The 20,149-nt window shown below is 33.2% G+C and overlaps 1 protein-coding gene across 5 annotated transcripts in view; it reads right to left on the bottom strand.

Annotated features, from left to right (window-relative positions):
* The window catches only part of RPS6KA6 (ribosomal protein S6 kinase A6), a 140,444-nt gene that overhangs the window by 91,448 nt on the left and 28,847 nt on the right, over positions 1-20,149 (bottom strand). For all 5 annotated transcript variants that reach the window (XM_012470806.2, XM_064362771.1, XM_064362780.1 and 2 more), the window contains 4 exons: positions 14,812-14,928; positions 7,237-7,318; positions 6,181-6,261; positions 4,658-4,737 (listed from right to left, as the gene is read on the bottom strand). In XM_012470806.2, coding sequence (XP_012326229.2) covers positions 4,658-4,737; positions 6,181-6,261; positions 7,237-7,318; positions 14,812-14,928 — 360 coding nt within the window. The remainder of the gene's footprint in view (positions 1-4,657; positions 4,738-6,180; positions 6,262-7,236; positions 7,319-14,811; positions 14,929-20,149) is intronic.

The raw sequence follows: 20,149 nt of genomic DNA, 5'->3' as shown, positions 1-20,149 counted from the left end.
ATAGAAAATAGAAGTAGAATAGAGAAAAATCAATGAAACCAAAAGCTATTTCTTTGAGAGTAATAAAATTGATAAATCTCTAGTGAGGCTAGGCAAAACAAAAAGAGAGAAAACATGAATTATCAACATCAAAAATGAGAGCAGTGACATCACTAACAATTCTACAACTACAAAAAGGACAATAAGGAAATATTATGAACAATTTTATGCCAATAAATTCGATAACTTTGATGAAATAAACAAATTCCTTAAAAGACACAAGTTAGCAAAGTTCGCACAAAAAGAAATAACATAAGTCTATTATATAAATTGATTTTGTAGTTAAACACTTTACTATAAGAAAAACTTCATGTTCAGATGCCTTCACTGGTGAATTCTATCAATCATTTAAGGGCAATTTATCATTGAATCTACCTAAACTTTCCCAGAAAGTTAAAGAGGCAAAAATTACACCCAATTCATTCTATGAAGTCAGAATTACTCTAATACCAAAAACAGACAAAATAATACAAGAAAATCACAAATATCCCTCATAAAAATAGATGCAAAAATTGTTAACAAACTTTCAGCAAATATCATCAACAATTTATAAAAAGGTTAATACATCAAGACTAAGTGGGGTTCATCCGTAAATGGAAGGTTGGTTCAACATTTGACTCTTGATGCAATTCACTATGGTAAGACTAAAAAAAATTATCATCTCAATATGTGAAGAAAAAGCATTTGAATACATCTAAAATTGATGCCTGATTTTTTATAAAACTCTTAATAGAGGACACGAACTGATAGAAAACCATTCCATACTCATGGTTAGGAAGAATCACTATCATGAAAATGGCCATACTGCCCAAAGTAATTTATAGATTCAATGCTATACCCATCAAGCTACCATTGATCTTCTTCACAGAACTGAAAAGAAACCCTTTAAACTTCATATGGAACCAAAAGAGAGGCTGCATAGCCAAGATAATCCCAAGCAAAAAGAACAAAGTTAGAGGCATCTACCTGACTTCAAACTATACTACAAGGCTATAGCAATCAAAACAGCACAGTACTGATATCAAAACAGAGATATAGACCAATGGAACAGAACAGAGGCCACACACCTACAACCATCTGATCTTTGACAAACCTAACAAAAACAAGCAATGGGGAAAGGATTCCCTGTTTAATAAATGACATTGGGAAAACTGGCTAGCCATGTGCAGAAAGCTGAAACTGGACCCTTTCCTGACACCTTTCACTAAAATTAACTCCGGATGGATTAAAGATTTAAACATAAGACCTAACATCATAAAAACCCTAGAAGAAGAAAATCTAGGCAATACCATTCAGGACATAGGCATAGGCAAGGACTTCACGACCAAAACACCAAAAGCAATGGCAACAAAAGGCAAAATAGATAAATGGGATCTAATTAAACTTAAGAGTTTCTGCACAGCAGAAGAAACAACCATTAGAGTGAACCAGTAACCAACAGAATTGGACAAAATGTTTGCAATCTACCCATCTGACAAAGGGCTAATATCCATAATCTACAAAGAACTAAAGCAGATTTACAAGAAAAAAAAGCAACAAACCCATTCAAAAGTCGGTAAACGATATGAACAGACACTTTACAAAAGAAGATATATATGAGGCCAACAAACATGAAAAAAATGTTCATGATCACTAGTCATTAGAGAAATGCAAATCAAAATCACACTGAGATATCATCTCATGCCAGTTAGAATGGCAATCATTAAAAAATCTGGAGACAACAGATGCTGGAGAGGATTGGAAAATTGGAACACTTTTACACTGTTGATGGCAGTGCAAATTAGTTCAACCATTGTGGAAGACAGTGTGGCGATTCCTCAAGGATCTAGAAATAGAAATTCCATTTGATCCAGCAATCCCATTACTGGGTATACACCCAAAGGACTATAAATCCTTCTATTATAAAGAGACATACACACGTATGTTCATTGTGGCACTGTTTACAATAGCAAAGACCTGGAACCAATCCAAATCCCCATCGATGATAGACTGGACAAAGAAAATGTGGCACATATACACCATGGAATACTATGCAGCCATAAAAAGGATGAGTTCACATCCTTTGTAGGGACATCGATGAATCTGGAAACCATTTTTCTCAGCAAACAGACACAAGAACAGAAAACCAAATACCACATGTTCTCACTCATAGGCAGTTATTGAACGATGAGAACACATGGGCACAGGGAGGGGAACATCACACACTGGGGTATGTTGGGGCATGGGGGGCTAGGGGAGGGACAGCAGAGGATGGGTAGGATGGGGAGGGATAACACTGGGAGAATGCCTGATGTAGGTGACGGGGGGATGGAGACAGCAAGCCACCATGGCATGTGTGTACCTATGCAACAATCCTGCAAGATCTGCACATGTACCCCATAACTTAAAGTACAATTAAAAAAAAGTAGTACAGAAGAGAACTTTTTCAACTTTTGCCATCTGTTTTTAAAAGCTGCTTAAGTATTAAGTTTGGCTAGACTGTGGGAAACAAGCTCAATAAACAAAAAATTGGTTTTGTTTCTATCCAATTTAAAATTGAAATTAGGAAGTCAATTCTATTTACAGTAACATTAAAAACAGGATTTACTTAGAGGTAAATCTGACAAAAGAAGTGAAAGACTTACACTGAAAACAAGATAATACTGAGAGAAATTAAAGATGACCTAAATAAATTGAGAAAGATACCATGTTCACGAATTGAAAGACTCAATATTACTAACATGTAACTTATCTGCAAATTGACTTATATATTCAATGAAATCCCAACTAATATCCCAGCAGGGCGTTTTTGTACAAAGTGAAAAGCTGACTTTAAAACTGATATGGAAATGGAAAGGACCTAGAAGAGTCACACTCTGAAAAAGAAGAGCAAAGCACAAGGATTTGCACTACCTGACTTCAAGACATATTATCAAAGTACAGTAATTCAGACAGTGTGGTATTGTCATAAAGACAGACAAATGGATCAATGAACAGAACAGAGTATACAGAAATAAGCCTTCATATATATGATCAGTTGATTTTCAAGAAAAATTTTAGGTAATTCCGTGAAGAAAAGATAAACTTTTCCAATAATGATGCTAGAACAACTAGATATCTATGTGCAAAAAAAAAGGACTTCTGCACATACCTATAACCATACACTAAAATGAACTCAAAACTGATCCTAAATCTAGATGTAAAATTCAAACTACAAAACCTCTAGAAAATAAAAGAGAAAATCTTTACCTGGGATTAGGCAGATATTCCTTACATAGGACACTAAAAGCACAATTAATAAAAGGGAAAAAATCCTATAAATCAGACTTCATCAAAATTAAGAACTTCTGCTTTTCAATAAACACTGTTAAGAGAATAAAAAGACAAACCACAGACCAGAAGAAAACATTTTAAAATAACATATATGATCAAGGACTTACATCCAAAATACATGAGTAACTCTTAAAAACTCAATAAGAAAACACACAATCCAATTAAAAAAAGGCTAAAAATGTAAACAGACATTTTACCAAGAGGATATATAGCAAATGAGCTCAAGAAAAGATGCTCAACATCACTAGTCATTACTGTGATACAATTCAAAACCACAATGGGATACCACTAAAAACTAAACTTAAAAAATTTTAAGACTGACCATACCAAATGTTGCAAAGTATTACCACAAATGTTGGCAAGGATGTGGAGTAACTGAAACTCTCTTACACTGCTGGTGGGAATGTAAAAAATATATAATCACTTTGGAAAACAGTTTGGCAATGTCTTTAAAGGTTAAACATACACCTACTACATAACCCAGTCATTATACTCTTAGGTATTTACCCATGAGAAATGAAAACGTATGATACAATCATTTCTATATGAATGTTTATAGCAGTTTTATTAGTAATATCAAAAACTTCAATGACCCAAAAATCCATCAACAGGTGAATGATAAACAAATCATGATGTATCCATACAATCAGTAATACTACACCATTAATAAAAATGAATAAACTATTAGTACAAACAACGTAGATGAATCTCAAAATAACTATGTTAAGTAAGCCAGACAAAAAAATGGATATACAGTATGATTCCATTTATATAAACTAGAAAATATAAACCAAATAGTGATAGAAAGCAAATTCAGTAGGGTTACAGCAGGAGGATGGTATCACAAAGGGACACAAGAAAACTTTGGGGGATGACAGATATGTTAATTATTCTTATTGTAATGATGGTTTCACAGTTACATATAAATGTAAAAACTTATAAAATTGTATACTTTAATATGTACAGTTTATTGTATGTCAATTATACCTCCATAAAGCTATTTTAAAATGAATAAACACTACTCCCAGAGGTGTTTAGGTAGCTTGAGTAGCCAAAGTCCTAGGTTTGCCCATATCTACTTTATTCAGTTATTCATATTGTTCTTTTGACTAAGAAAATAACAAGTAGCACATTGAGATGACAGAAAATGCCATTAACAGGCACATTAACAAATACTATGCAATGAAATAAACAGAGTAGTTACCATTTAAAATTTCAATAGGAAAAATGTAATTAATGAAAGAACAAAAGGGTTTTTTCTTAGTTTTGTTTCAAGAACATAGAGTAAAGATGTACAGACACTTACCTCTTTGGATAATCTTGTGAAAACATCTCCTCCCCTGAGAAAATCCAGTATTAAGTACAGTTTCCCTTCAGTCTGAAAGGCTAATTAAAAATTAGAATGTAGTAACAGAACAATCTCAAAGGCTTAAAAAGCTTAGTATGCTTTTTAATTAATATATGTTTAGGATTTTACAGTATTTATTTACATGGTCCATTAATGGATAACATCTCAAAATTAAACCCAGTATTTAATCCAGTGTTGAAATAGCTATGAACCCCTTCCCAGAACATAATAAACTTGAATGTGGCTTGCACAGAACTTCTACCACCAACAATTTCCTAATTTATGAAGCATATTCTACTGCAATTGCCTAAATTTAGCCTATAAAACCTACTGAAAGTCCATGAATCCTATAAAATAGCTAAACAAAAATGCCACTTCCTCTATTCAACTTTCCAGGATTTCTCCCTTTTCACATTTTTCCACAGCTTCCTTGACCTCTTATTCAGTGAAATTACTTGCTGCTACTTTTGAGATCTCATTATATTTATACCTCTTTAACAGTACTTATTCCATTTTAATTTGTACAATTAATTTGTTTACATCTCTGTGTTCTCTATAGGTTGTAAATTTCTTGAGGTCAAAAAGTGTTTCACTTCTATAGCCCACTGAATTTAATACAGTAATTTTACACACAATAAGTGTTTACTGATTGACATACTACAGATTCAGGAAGGTCTTTAGATGCTACTTTTTTATTCTGTTAGTATAATAAAAAGTAAAAGAATAATGGGTGAAAACTTCTTATGGGTTTTTAATAGCAATAATTGGGTATATATTTTAATGTATTATTTGTCAAAGTTACACCAAGAATAAAATCAACAGCTGCTACTTTTTTTAATATAGAAAATTGAAAGTGACAAAGTACACTATGTCAGAGATAGATAGATAGATAGATAGATAGATAGATAGATAGATAGATAGATAGATAGACAGATCTCATCCATGTTAAATTAGCAATGCAGTCATGATTCAAATTCAGAAATGTCTAACTCCAAAGCTGATGTTCTTTCCACTACATCTACTGCTTCTTACTGGTAGTCTTCTCCCATTAAGTATAAAAAATAACTCAAGTAGACTAACATAACTACATGGTCCTCTTGAATATAAGTATGAAATAGATAAATATGGTCATTATGAACAAGCAACTGAATATTTTATGTAAATTATCACAACAGTATATAGTCTAAGATTGGAAGGTACATCCTAGTAGAGTACATAAATACTACCAGACAGGTAAGCAAAAAACACTATCTTGTTATTTTAGACAAGTTAACCAACTTAGAAAAATGAAGGATACACAACTAAAAACTGGATACTGATATTTATTTCAGACAAATACATTTTATATAGTTGAATATACTAAGTAAGTCTAAATTATTTACTTCCTGTTATAGTATTATCTGAATGGAAATCATAATTCTCTAATTCCATATTAATAAGGGTTAAAATAAAGAAATAAAAGAATAAAACAGATTACATACCATAGTGCAATTTGACAATAAATGGATGATTTACTTCCACCAGTATATCCCTCTCCATCTTTGTCCGAACTCTGTCTCGAACTAAAAATTACATAACAGCACAATATATTACTCTCATATCATTTTAGTTAAGATTCTATCAATAATTTACCAAACAAAAAATATAAAAATATAAAATATAACTTCATAAATGCCTAAATTTGCAGTTTACATATTCCTAGATAATAATGATCATATTCTCAGAAAGCAAAAAATTTCATTACATCTAGAGACAGGTTAAAGTGGCATAAATAGGTATGTAGCTAATATGCGTTTATTATGTACTCTCTTTTTTTTTTTTTTTTGAGACAGGGTATTGCTCTCTTGCCCAGGCTGGACTGCAGTGGAACAATCTCAGCTCACTGCAACCTCCACCTCCCAGGCTCAAGCAATCCTCCCATCTCAGCTTCCCAACTAGCTGGAACTACAGATGCGATGCGTGCCACCATGCCCAGCTCATTTTTGTATTTTTTGTAGAGACAGGGTTTTGCCAGGTTACTCAGGCTGATCTTGAACTTCTGGGCCAGGCTCAAGGGTTCAGCCTGCCTCAGCCTCTCAAAGTGCTGGGATTACAGGTGTGAGCCAACACACCCGGCCTGTTAATCTCTTTAATTGTTCAAATGAGTTTACTGATTAAAACTGATCTGGTCGTAAGGGGTATTTTTATCACACCCTAAAAGACAGTGTGTGCAAATGGTTGTACTTTCTCAATATGCAATATTGACACAGAAAAGGAAAAACCAAGAATCTTGAAAGTGTATAGCCCAATTAAGTTAATAAGTTTAAATTAAATGAAGTATGTTGCTTTTTCTAGGATCAAATTTCTACTGCACTCTCACTAAGTTAAGGCATATGCCAATATCAAATCTAGTAATATTACCTACTGGCTAGAAAAACTGCCACAAATACTAATTCTAAAAATAGCTACCTCTATTCACCTTATACAAGCAATATACAGCATATTTCTTAAAATACGCTTTGCCAAATTCTACTTTAATAAACTTTCTAATTTTCTACCTTTTAAAGAGGCTTTTTTTAACACCTTCATTGCATAGAGCTGCCCAGCATCAGGACCGGTCTTCTTTCTAACAAGAAAAACCTAATAGGAAATTAAAAAAAAAGGAAAATTCACATTTCTAGTTATTCTTTCTGTACACATAGACACCAGCATACACCTATATCCTTGCATTTTCTCTAATTTTATAAACATATACCTTCCCATAGAGGGAAGGTGGAGAGAGTGAGAAATTTGTTGAAGGATGCAAAATTGCCCTGATCTGATCACCATACATATTATGTATTGAAACTTCACTATGTACCCCATGAATATGTATAACTATTTGTCAATTTTAAAAAATAAATACATGAAAAAAGTTTTACTTTCTCCTATAAATTATGCTATAATTTACATTATTATTTTCTCACTTCCCTTCATTTAATAAATCATAATGTATATAAATACTACAAGGATAAGGTTTAAAATAGATGACCTGGTCATGAACTTTGAGAATTTGGTGATGTAAAAGACAAATAACATAACGAAAGACAAATTTGAGCTACATACCTCCTTTTAAGACCCAGCTCACTTTCTGTTAACTTAATAGGGAACAAACAAACATTATGGCCCTATATACCTTAATTAAATATACTTTATTGCTAAATAATGTTAAAGATCATCTGAGTCTTCATTATTGCTGATGTTTTGCCTCAATGTTGATGGCTGCTGAGTGATCAGGGTGGTGGCTGCTGAAGGTTAGGGTGGCTGTGGCAATTTCCTAATATAAGACAATGATGAGGTTTGTTGCACAGAATGATTTCCTTTCATGAGAGATTTTTCTGTAGAATTTGATGCTATTTGATAGTATTTTACACATAGAATTTATTTCAAAATTGAACTCAATCCTCTCAAATCCTACCACTGCTTTATTAGTTTATGTAATATTCTAAAGCCTTTATTGTCATTTCAACAAAGTTCATAGCATCTTCACCAGAAGTAGATTTCATCTCAAAAAACCATTTTCTTTGCTCATCTACAAGGAGCAACTCCTCATCCATTCAAGCTTTATCATGAGACTGCAGAATTTCAGTCACATTTTTAGTTCCACTTCTAATTCTAGTTGTCTTGCTATTTCCACCACATCTGCAGTGATTTCCTCCAAAGAGGTCTTGAACCCCTCCAAGTCATCCATGAGGGTTGGAATCAACTTCTTCCAAACTCCTGTTGATGACATTTTGACTTCCTCCCATGAATCACAATTGTTCTTAATGACATCTACACAATAGTGAATCCTTTCCAGAGGTTTTAATTTGCTTTGCCCAGATTCATCAGAGCAATCACCATCTATGGCAACTATAGCCTTACAAAATACATTATTTCTTAAATAATAGGACTTGAAATCAAAATTATTCCTTGTTCCATGGGCTGCAGAATGGATGTTGTAATAGAAAGCATGAAAACAACATTAATCTCCCTGTACATCTCTGTCAGAGCTCTTGGGTAACTGGGTGAATTGCCAATAAGAAGTAATATTTTGAAAAATATCTTTATTTTTTGAACAGTAGGTCTCAACAGTAGGCTTAAAATACTCAGTACACCATGCTATAAACAGATGTGCTGTCATTCAGGCTTTGTTGTTCTATTTATAGAGCATAGGCATAGATTTAACATAATTTTTAAGGGCCCTAGAATTTTTGGAATGACAAATAAACAATGGCTTCAACTTAAAGGTTCCAGGATCACTAGCCTCTATCAAAAGAGTCATACTGTCTTTTGAAGCTTTGAAGCTAGGCACTGACTTAACTCTAGCTTTGAAAATCTAGGTGGCATCTTCTTCCAATAGAAGGCTGTTTCTTCTGCAATTAAAATTTGTTGTTTAGTGTAACCAACTTCATCAATTATCTAGATCTTCTGGTTAACCTGCTACAGCTTTTCTATCAGCACCAGCAGGATTACCTTGCATTTTGATGTTATGAAAATGGATTCTTTCCTTAAATGTCATAAGCCAGCCCCTGCTAGCTTCAAACTTTTCTTGTGCAGCCTCCTCACGTCTCTCAGCCTTCACAGAATTAAAGACAGCTAGGGAATTTCTCCAGATTAGGCTTTGGCTTGAGGGAGTGTTGTGGCTGGTTTGATCTTCTATTTAGACCACTAAAACTCTTCATATCAGCAATAAGCCTGTTTCCCTTTCTTAATATTTGTATGTTCACTGGAGTAGCAGTTTTAATTTCTTTCAAGAACGTTTCTTTGCATTCACAACTTGGCTATCTGTTTGGCACAAGAACCTCAGCTTTTAGCCTATCTCAGATTTTGACATGCCTTCCTCACCAAGCTTAATAATTTCTAGCTTTTTATTTAAAGCGAGAAATTTGGAACACTTCCCTTCCCTTGAACATTCTGAGGTCACTGTGGAGTTATTACTTAGCCCAATTTCAATATTCTTGTAGGTCAGGGAAGAGAGGGACCCAAGGAGATAGAGAAAGATGGGGAAACAGTTGGTCAGTAAAACAGCCAGAACACACACACACTGTTTATCAATGAAGCTCACTGCCTTATGTGTGTATGGTTCATGGCACCCTGAAACAATGACAATACTAATATCAAAGATCACAGATCACAAATCACCATAACAGATATAATAGTAATTAAAACATTTGAAACACTGCAAGAATTACCAAAATATGAGACAGAGACAGAAAGTGAGCATTTGCTGGTGGAACAATGGCACCCAAAGACTTACTCAACACAGGGTCACCACAAAACTTCAATTTATATATATATATAATACATACATATATATGTATACTATATATACACATATATACATATATACATATACATATATATACACATAATATCTGTGAAGTACAATGAAGTGAAGCATAATAAAAAGAAATATAGCTGCATTAAGAAGATGACAAAGTCAATGTGGCAAATAAACATTTGCCAAAATTCATGTTTTTGGCAGAAAGCTCAGATTCTACCATTGAAAAAAATTTATCAGTTATTTTTCTATGAATAGGCTCACTCCACTCATTTTTGAGAAAACACCCACCAAATAAGCATACTTAGGTAACCATAGTTTATCGTTCTTTCAAGGAAAAATGGTGATCCATGAAAACAGTGATTGGTTCAGCTCACAACTCAAAACATTTGCACAAGTCCTCTGCCTTGAGACAACCATTCTATTTTGCTATGCAGCTAAAGGGCTTGACGTGTACTTCCCATTTCATCACAGATTATTGAAAAGAAGGGTATTCAAGGGTTGAGATTTAATAAATGTAATAATTGTTAATGTCTCATCAAGGACATTCTTACACTGTATATGTAAGACAATGAAGAATACAATGACTACTAGTACCATTTGAAGTCACTGCCTTGATGGGCCAATCAATATGCCAGCAGCTGTACAAATGATATCTTAGGATGACTGTGAAATAGCTTTGACTTGAGGACTCCCTGAAAAGGTCTTAGGATTGTTTAGGTGTATGCAGACCACAAATTCAGAACCACTCTTAACAAAACATAACCCTTAGTGGGATTGTAAAGAATGGAGTATGAAGAGTAAGAAGAGGCAATCAAGGAAGAAAGAAAGAGATAGTGTAGGCTTTCTGAACACACTGCTGCATAAAGGGGCCATTTTTTTCCCCTAGCTCTTCTAACATTTACTAGTATCCCAAAATGGCATCTAATAGAATCCATCATTTGCAGTCTAGAGAAGTAACTGTTTGTTTATCATCTGATCTATTTTTTTTTTCAGGTCTTATAAGTGACTTACCTAGCATAAGAAAATATATCTCACTGCCCAATTCCCAAAATCAACTATAAAAGTAGTTCTCTTTCCACTCCGTTCTTATCTATTACCTAACATTTTTCAACCTTCCCAAGGTTATATTTATTGGTTTGTACTATCATAATGTCCTTTTTTTGTCATCTGAAACTCTCCCTTCTCCTCCCACTTCACTTTCTTCAGGTTCTGCACCATTCCAAAAGCTTGACAGTAATAATAATGTAACTTGAAATAAGGTGATAATGTACTTATCAGTAATCTATTTCTTTTTCCTAAGATAAATCATCCTTGAAAAATTTTCCTATCCTGGTATAATAAAGTTGTGCTATATCACCTTATCTTCCCATATATGTATTCATTAGTTGTTTAATCAACAAATTAATTCATTAAGCACATATTTTGTATCAGAAATTGTGCTGCACACTGAGGTATACAGAAATAAACTGTGAACTTGAGGATAGAGAACTTTGTCAGAAACATCATATTCTTTAAAGAAACATATACAAGTAGGCTATGAGCCAAATTATGTCCCCTCAAAGTTAATACATTAAAGTCCTAACTCCAAGTACCTCAGAACATGAGTGTATTTGGGGATAGGGTGCTTAAAGAAATAATTAAAGTTAAAAAGTAGTTACATGGCTTCAAACTAGTGTACCTAAAACCATACCTATATTGATAAAAGAGGCTTCTTTTCAGTCACCCTAATCCAATCATGGGAAATTGTCCAGAAGAATGGGTGAGTTATTCCAATCTACTTTTAGGACTTTTATATTTTTCTCTAAGAATATTCGTAACTGTAGTGAACTGGAAGCTCACACATTTTTAAATGCTGATTAAAGAGAAAGAACCAACTTCAGGAAATTTTAAGATGTCAGCATATGTTTTATAAAATTATCACTTGAGACTTGATCACTTATTTAAGAGTACAAGCATTCAATATTTTTAAAAATTCATTTTTAAGTTCCATAAAGTCTTCACTATCACAAAAGCAAAAGTATTTTTTTATAATCAACAAATGTTAAAATGTATGTTTTGTATAAATATTAATTGGCACATGATATATAGAGATGACTAATCAGACAATTTCAAAGGTATTTTCATGTATTTAATTGTGTTTTAAAATAATTAATGTAAGTTTAGTTTACCTTTCAACCCATACATTAATGATCATTAATAGCATTATACTTGGTGTGCTTAGGACAGAATTTTATATGCACCTTTCATGATAATAATGCATGCTATATTAAACTACAATTTTAAGTTGACTTTAGCAGGGTTGCCCACTATTAAATAGACAATAAAAACATTTAATATTATTAGGCTTTACATTGGCTAAAATCCCATTTACTGCATTTTAACAACGGAACTTTTGAAGAAAAACTTAAGTAAGATTCTGCAGCTCAAAGCTTCTTGGAATTGCTCCTACACTTATCTGAATCACAGCCTTGGCCAAACTCCTGAATAGGTTCAGCATATAACAAGTCACACCTACACACTGCCTACACAAATGATGTAATACTGACAAGCAAGTATGTTCACATCCTAGGGAAAAAAAAAAGCCATCTCCTTAATATTTCTTTGGTTGATGAACTACATAAAAATCACTATTTTGGATTTTAATATTAGGAATTAAAAGAAGGCTTCAATGACATTCTTCTTAAAACAAAATCCCAGCACAGACAAAGTTGAGTTTTCCCTGAATTTAAGGACTACATTGACAATTTGTCAGCATGTTGGTATATTTAACATGAAGATGTTATTGAATATATTTCATTATGTTATAAAGTATTTTCTTTACAACAACCCATGAAATAAATTTATCTGGTCTGCTTGATCTGTTTCTACCTTTAAAATACTGTTAATTATAATATACTCAAATATATCAGATTTTTTATAATGGCTACTGTAAAACTTAAGTCTTAATTTTTGACCCATTAGAAAAGGACTTACAGACCCTTATGTCATGCTTTTGTGAACAACAGAGTGTACTCCTGGCTTCATCTAATCTTTCCTGCTCTGCATTTTCTGTTTACATCATCTTCACTAGTTATTTTTTATTTTATTTAGTATTCATCTGTGAAAGCCTTAAATCCTTTTTGGAACAAAGCTGAAGATAAAACTATATGTGAGTAAATACATACATCAAAAGACAAAGCAAGTAAATTTAATAGCTTGAAATGTTTGCCTGGTGAGATTTTATTTAAGTCAAATATTTAAGCACTTATACATTTGGAAAATAAAATAACTTTATCTCTGTTCATCTAAAATTAACACCATAAAAATAGCTATAGAGTGCAAAATAGTTAAAACAATATTGGGCTTTTAGAAACTTTAAAATAAAGTTCTATATAATGTACATGCCTACTCTACAGATCAGTTCTATAAACACTCCCCACCACCATCACCACCACCACCACCAATCTATTAACAGTTCCTTCCAGTTTTCCTCTCCTCAGAACCCTGTTCAAGTCCTATCTCCTTGTCTTATACAGCTCCTGTACCAATTCACTGCCAAGCTGTAATTCATTTCAGTTTGTCCTTTTTGTGTCCTGAAAATATTTCTTTATATTTCACATTATATTCTATAATGCATAAATATCAGGCTACTTTAAGACATCTATTTTATAGTTACTAATACTGCTTATACAACTGTTGTACACACACTGAGTGTTCAATAAAAGTTTTTCCTTGGGAGGCTAAAGTGGGAAGATCATTTACATCTAGGAGTTCGAGACCAGCCTGAGCAACACAGCAAAACCTTGTGTCCAAAATTTTTTTTTAATTAGCTGGGTGTGGTGGTATATGCCTGTAGTATCAGCTCCTTGAGAAGCTGAGGATGGAGGATCACTTGAGCCCAGGAATTCAAGGTTACAGTGAACTATGATCATGCTACTGCACTACATCCTGTGTGGCAGAGCAAGACCCCATCTCTAAAACCCAATAAAATAATAAAATAAAAATGTCTTTCTTTTAAAATGTTTCAGAGCATTATAAATAATCTATGCTCAATTGCCTATTTTCTCCTTTAAAACTAAATCTCAACCACTTGAAATTAGTATTTTGTCTTTATTTTTCCTCCCTTAAATTGTGGTTGTGCTGCTTTTCTAAAGGCTGTTACTATGTGTATTCAATAATTTTCATATATTAGATGTTAGATGTATAAAGGTCAGGAACCAGATCTACACACTTCTTTTCTAAAACCATGTTCTTAAGTGCTTAAGAAACAATTCTAGTAATGACTATAAGAGTTAATCCTACTCAATTTTGCTTTCTGCCTTGGAATGTAAGCTCCTTGAAGACTTAAATTTCACACAAACCATATATTACCCAGTAACTATCTTTGTTCTACTTTATTTTAACAGGTGATAGACGACTTCATGAATTCATACATGCATTAAGACATAAATTCTGATTTCTGTGACATAGCTAAGAAATGTAGATTAAATCACCAGGAGAGAACAAGCTATATTCACGCCAGCATATAAACAAGGAGACAGAAATACTATTTTTTACAAAAATCAAGCTACTTTGATTTAGGCAGCTAATAAAGGGTATGTTATATTTTTCCCTAGAGAAATCAGTAAGCCCAGGGGATTGGAAATCTTGATTGTTACAGAAAAGTATAAAGAAATAGTTAAAAAAAAAAAAAAGTACAACAGAAATAAAAAAAAATTAAAGAATTTTCTTGGTGTGCATCATTTCAGAAGTTTATAAATGACACAATCATCAGATTTCTATGTATGTGTTCACTTATTATGCTAAATGATTAGAAGACAAACAAATGGGGGAAAAAAGTATTTATTACCTTTCCAAATGACCCCTGACCAAGAACCTTGAGCAACTCAAACTGTGCAGGATCTGCTTTCTCATATCCTTCCTTAACATGATGAGTAATAGGGATTTCTTTAACAACTCCTTCATCCTGAAAAAAGAAATCCAAACAATACTTGAATCCACTTTCAACATCTTATGATTAGTTCCATTTAAAATCATAAGTCATAATAGAAATAATATACCCAACTCTCAATTTAATAGAGAGTTTTATGGGCTACCAGTATCCTTATTTCCCTGTTTTCTAACACATACAGCACATACAGATGAACCACCACCTTCCCTACTATATAATTACATGTAAATAAAATGTAAAATGAAATCTACGCTTCAGCCTTCCCTTCCAACTTGGAAACAATAAAATAAAATTGTTAACAACAGTCTCAAGACCCTTCACTGGAGTGTGACTAATGAGGTAGAAGCAGGAAAAGTCAAAATAAAACCTTGTAAATTGTGGAGTATGACTAAATAATGTGACTTCAAGGGCTCTTTTAAACAGTATTTCACTATACTATTTTAAATGTTTAAATGGTCAACTAACCACAGTAATGAAAAAGAAACTGGCATAGACAAACAAAATCTGCAGAGCCCAAACAAATGTTTCAGGATATGGCCCTTTTTACTGAAATTTTATATATAAATTATATGCCAGATTTCATGCCACCTGGGTGAAGCAGAAAAGAAGACACCCAATGAGTGGTTCTTCCTCTTGATGCAGGACTCCACTCAGCTGTGATAACTACATTCAAGTGAGCTGTAATTCTAGTCTCTAGAGAAGCACAGTAGCTAGGATGGAAAAAAAAAGTCAGACATATTACATATCCCAAAATAACAGAGTTGGAAGGGATATCTTATCCAAACCTCTGACTATATAAAGAAGAAAATTAAGAATCACGGAATTTAAGTCTACATGACTACTTAATCACAATGCTTGGTACCATTCCATTATACCATACTAATTTTGGTTTGGATGGTAAGACTGTTCTCAATTATTCACCCTTCAATTAAATGATTAGTCAATGGTGACTGTGGCCAAAGTGAATAAGCGTATGGTCCCAAATGACCTAGACTTCATGGCAGCTAAAATAATTTCCATGCCATACAGGTAGTCAGACATTCACTATCTCAAGAGGGGTACCTAGGCAGAGATTTACTCGTGTTAGGAACCACCAGTAAATCAACCAGAAAGTAAGAATAACTGATTCTAAAAATATGTCAGATATTTCTTATACATCAAAATAGTATTTCACCAGACCCTTTTAAATAGCGATGGTAATTTACAAATGTCTTTTGAAAATAAAAAATTAAATTAAAATCAATCCTGCTATGAAAGTGAAATTCTCTATTTGAAAGGGGTCCTTTTTTAAAAAAACTCAACAACCTTTTGTAATGCAAATATATATGCTCTGTAGCTGACACTGGGGACTATATTAAAGTATAATATATCTGTATGTACATTTGCAGTATATATTTATATCAATGTATATTCTTATTATGGAAAACTGAGTTTTCACCACACATTAAGAATGCAATATGGTTTTCAAAACATAGAACATTTTTGGAAGTTTTCCCTAGTAAAAAGAACAATAGAGGAAGAGTCAATAGACGAGAAGTTTTGTGCCTAGCTATGGCGTGCATAAGCTAAGATACCTTGGCTAAATCACAAACCACTCTCTTAGTTTTCTCACATGACAAAGGGGTTTTGTTAGATGGGTCACTAAGGTCCCCTCAATGTTTGTGATTCTATATTGAACACAATATAATATTTTTATGTTCAAGAAGGCACTTCAGGTCCCTGCTTATGTTTAGATTATGATTATAAGCATGGATCATAATGGCATCAGTTTTTTTTTAGAAGTGTTCAGAGTTAGGAAACAATTGTACACTAGTTAGTTCACCAAACCTAAGCAAGTTTTCCAAATGAAAATGTTTGTCCAATGCCCTTTTACTCTTTATTAATAATCCATACACGCCCATCCTCTAAAAATGCAATGTCTTTCCATTTTCAGCAGTAGTACCCTAAAAAGCTCCCAATACGAAAATGCAACTAGATGAGAAAGATCACTTTTCCAGGAGACAATCAACATAAAATGTTACACTGTGTCCTAACAACTTATTATGTTTCTTTCCCACTGGACTGTGGGCTTCTTAATTGCAGGTATTACACCACATTCAACTCTTTATTCCTAATGCTTAGCACAATACTTTTTTGATTTCATAGGAGCAGAAAGACAAAGAAATCTGCTCAATTTTATAAAAGAAACAGGAAAAAATATATACTTTTTAAAAGGAAGGTAGTGTTTACCACCAAAAAATAGGGCAACTGTGAGATGATGGATGTTAACTTGCTTAACTACAACAATCATTTTACAATGTATATTAAATCATCACATTATACACCTCAAATATATACAAAGAAAAGAAAGATTTTAAAGGTAAAATTATTAAGAAATCTCAAAATTATTCTTAAATACCATCTACAAAACAAAAATATATATATACCCACAATTTCTTTTTTTTTTTTCTTTCTTTTTTTTTTATTGCATTTTAGGTTTTGGGGTACATGTGAAAAACATGCAAAGTTGTTGCATAGGTGCATTCATGGCAGTGTGATTTGCTGCCTCCCTCCCCCTCACCCATATCTGGCATTAAAAATATATAAAGAATATAAGGAAATGAGATTCATTCTGGCTAATGAAATTGTGTCAGCTTTGACTACAACTAAATCTGTAATAACAATATTTCTAAATAAAATAAGCATATCTTCCCATACACTGTGAAGAATATAAACTTCTTCCATATTATCCATGGTCAGTATTTTTATTACACTGTGCTGAGTATGTGTTATATTCAACACAAATAAAGGACACAATAACCCCAGAATATTAACTTACTGCTTGGCCATTTGCCTTTATAAATAAAGTCATATGCTCCTAGACAAACAACTACTACATATTACCAAATTATCACTGTGTGCCTTTAAGTAGACAGTTCGTAATGCCCTGGTTGCCAATAGGAATCAGCTGTAGAAGAAATATTCATTTACTACACTTATTTGGGTCCCACCCTCAGAGATTGTGGTTCAGTAGAACCACAGGAGGATGTTAGCACACTTTTTAAGCCTCACCAGTTGATTCTGACACATGGCCGGGATTGAAAAACACTATTTAGGTGCGTCTAAGATTTATAGTTATATAGATAAACAAATATAATAGACACACAAAAGCATACACATATGTACAGACATGAATGTACATACATATATACACATGTGTGTGCATGTGTTTATATATAGCTACTTACCACAAAGGTGTTTTATCATTTCTATGCCACTAGCTCTTTTTTACTCTCAAAGTATCTAACACCCTCCTGTGTCACCATTTCCAATACTTATTCTGTCTTATTCCATCTGTTCCCCGCCCCATTCTTGTCTATTGCCTAAAATTTCTCAGCCGTCCCAAGGCTATGCTTACTGATTTTTACTATTATAATGTCCCTTCTTGTCATGTGAAACCCTCTTTCTTCCCTCCACCTCACTTTCTTCAGCTTCTGCACCATTCCAAAAACTTGATAGTACTAACAATCTAGCTTGAAATAAGGTTGTAATGTACTTATAAGTGATCTATTTCTTTTTTCCTAATAGTAAATCATCCTTGAAAAAATCTCCCTATCCTGGTATGATAAAGTTGTGCTATATCACATTATCTTCCCATATATATACTCTTATTAATTATTCATCCAGAAAATTAACATTCATTAAGCGCATATCCTATTATCAGACACTATGCTGCACACTGGGGATACAGAAATAAACTGCAAATTTGAGGATAGAGAACTTTGTCAGAAACATCACATCCTTTAAAGAAACAAAAAGATACAAATATGCTACGAGCCAAATTGTGTCCCCTCAAAGTTAATATGCTAAAATCCTAACTTTCAGAACGTCAGAACATGACTGTATTTATGGACAGGGTCCTTAAAGAATTAATTAAGGTAAAATGAGGTCATATGTGTGGGTTCTAATCCATTATGACTGACATCTTTATAAGAGGGGGAAATTAGAATACCTATTCCCACAGAGGAATGACCACGTAAAGGCACAGGGAGAAGACTCATGTATAAGCTAAGGAGAGAGGCTTCAGAAAAACCAACCCTGCCAACACCTTGATCTCAATCTTACAGAATGTAGAAACTTGGGAAAATACATTTCTGCTGTTTAAGCCACCCATCTGTGGTTATTTGTTTAGGGTAGCCCTAGCAAAGCTATACATGGTACATAATCTTAGTTATCTTTGAAAAGAAAGTTCCTACTGTGAAATGAAGATTTAATAACCTCCAAATATGGACCCCTAGTCTTTCTACATTAAATAACAAATCTGAATCTGAGGCCAGGATCACTATTAGTTAGGTTTTATTATTTGTTTGCAACCATAATCACTGATATACAGAAAAAGTATGAAGGCTCAACCACAACCAAAATAGTATGCTCTGACCTCTATAATCTGTGATCATCTTTTTAATCCAGAGGGTCAACAGTGCTGTAACACTGGGAAAACACACTGTTAAAGTACAAAATGAACTGTCAAAGCTACTATTGCTCCATTCATTTGAAAACTGATTTGCTTAGGAAGATGAAATCACCTGTTAATTGAAAAGAGAAAAAGCTGATGACAACCTAATAGCAATATACTATAACTCAATTACAACAGTTTTCATATGACTGTGGAACTAACCTCCAGAAAACAAATCAAAACAAAATAAGAAGAATTTTTAAAGCCCAAACTTTTTTAGTTTTTATTTAACAATAAAACATCCATCTATTCAAACATCTGCTTTATTTATAGGTATACAGGCCAGTTTGGTGAAAAGATCACCCTAAAAATTCAAGAGGCATTTCGTTTTGGATCTGTTGAAACATATATGCAAAGACCTGGAAGAGCAGCTTGATATACCTTTCTCATTCAGTGAATAATCTGGGGTCACTGAAAACCATGTCAAATATTAGCATACTCTGAAAGAAAGCTAAGGGTAAATTACACCAATATAAATGTCAAAATGCCATGAGGGTTAACTAAGCATATCAAAATGATGTACACAATGGAAGGTATCTGCAGAATACGCAGGTGCGTAAAAGTTTGCATTGATGACTGAAAATCAAAGAATGGTGGCAAACTAGTGCCCACTTGGTTTGGTTTATTCTACTTACGAGGGTCAGCTCCTTAGTTCCCTCATCTACAAATTGGCAATAATACCTACTCTATTTATTTCAGATCTCAGTTACAAGGATCAACTGAGAACTTTGAAACACACAA

The sequence above is a fragment of the Aotus nancymaae genome, unplaced genomic scaffold (genome assembly GCF_030222135.1).
Source record: "Aotus nancymaae isolate 86718 unplaced genomic scaffold, 86718_ANA_hifiasm-v0.15.2.pri h1tg000004l, whole genome shotgun sequence".
NCBI lineage: Eukaryota > Metazoa > Chordata > Mammalia > Primates > Aotidae > Aotus > Aotus nancymaae.
This window is presented reverse-complemented; position numbering and strand designations above follow the sequence as displayed.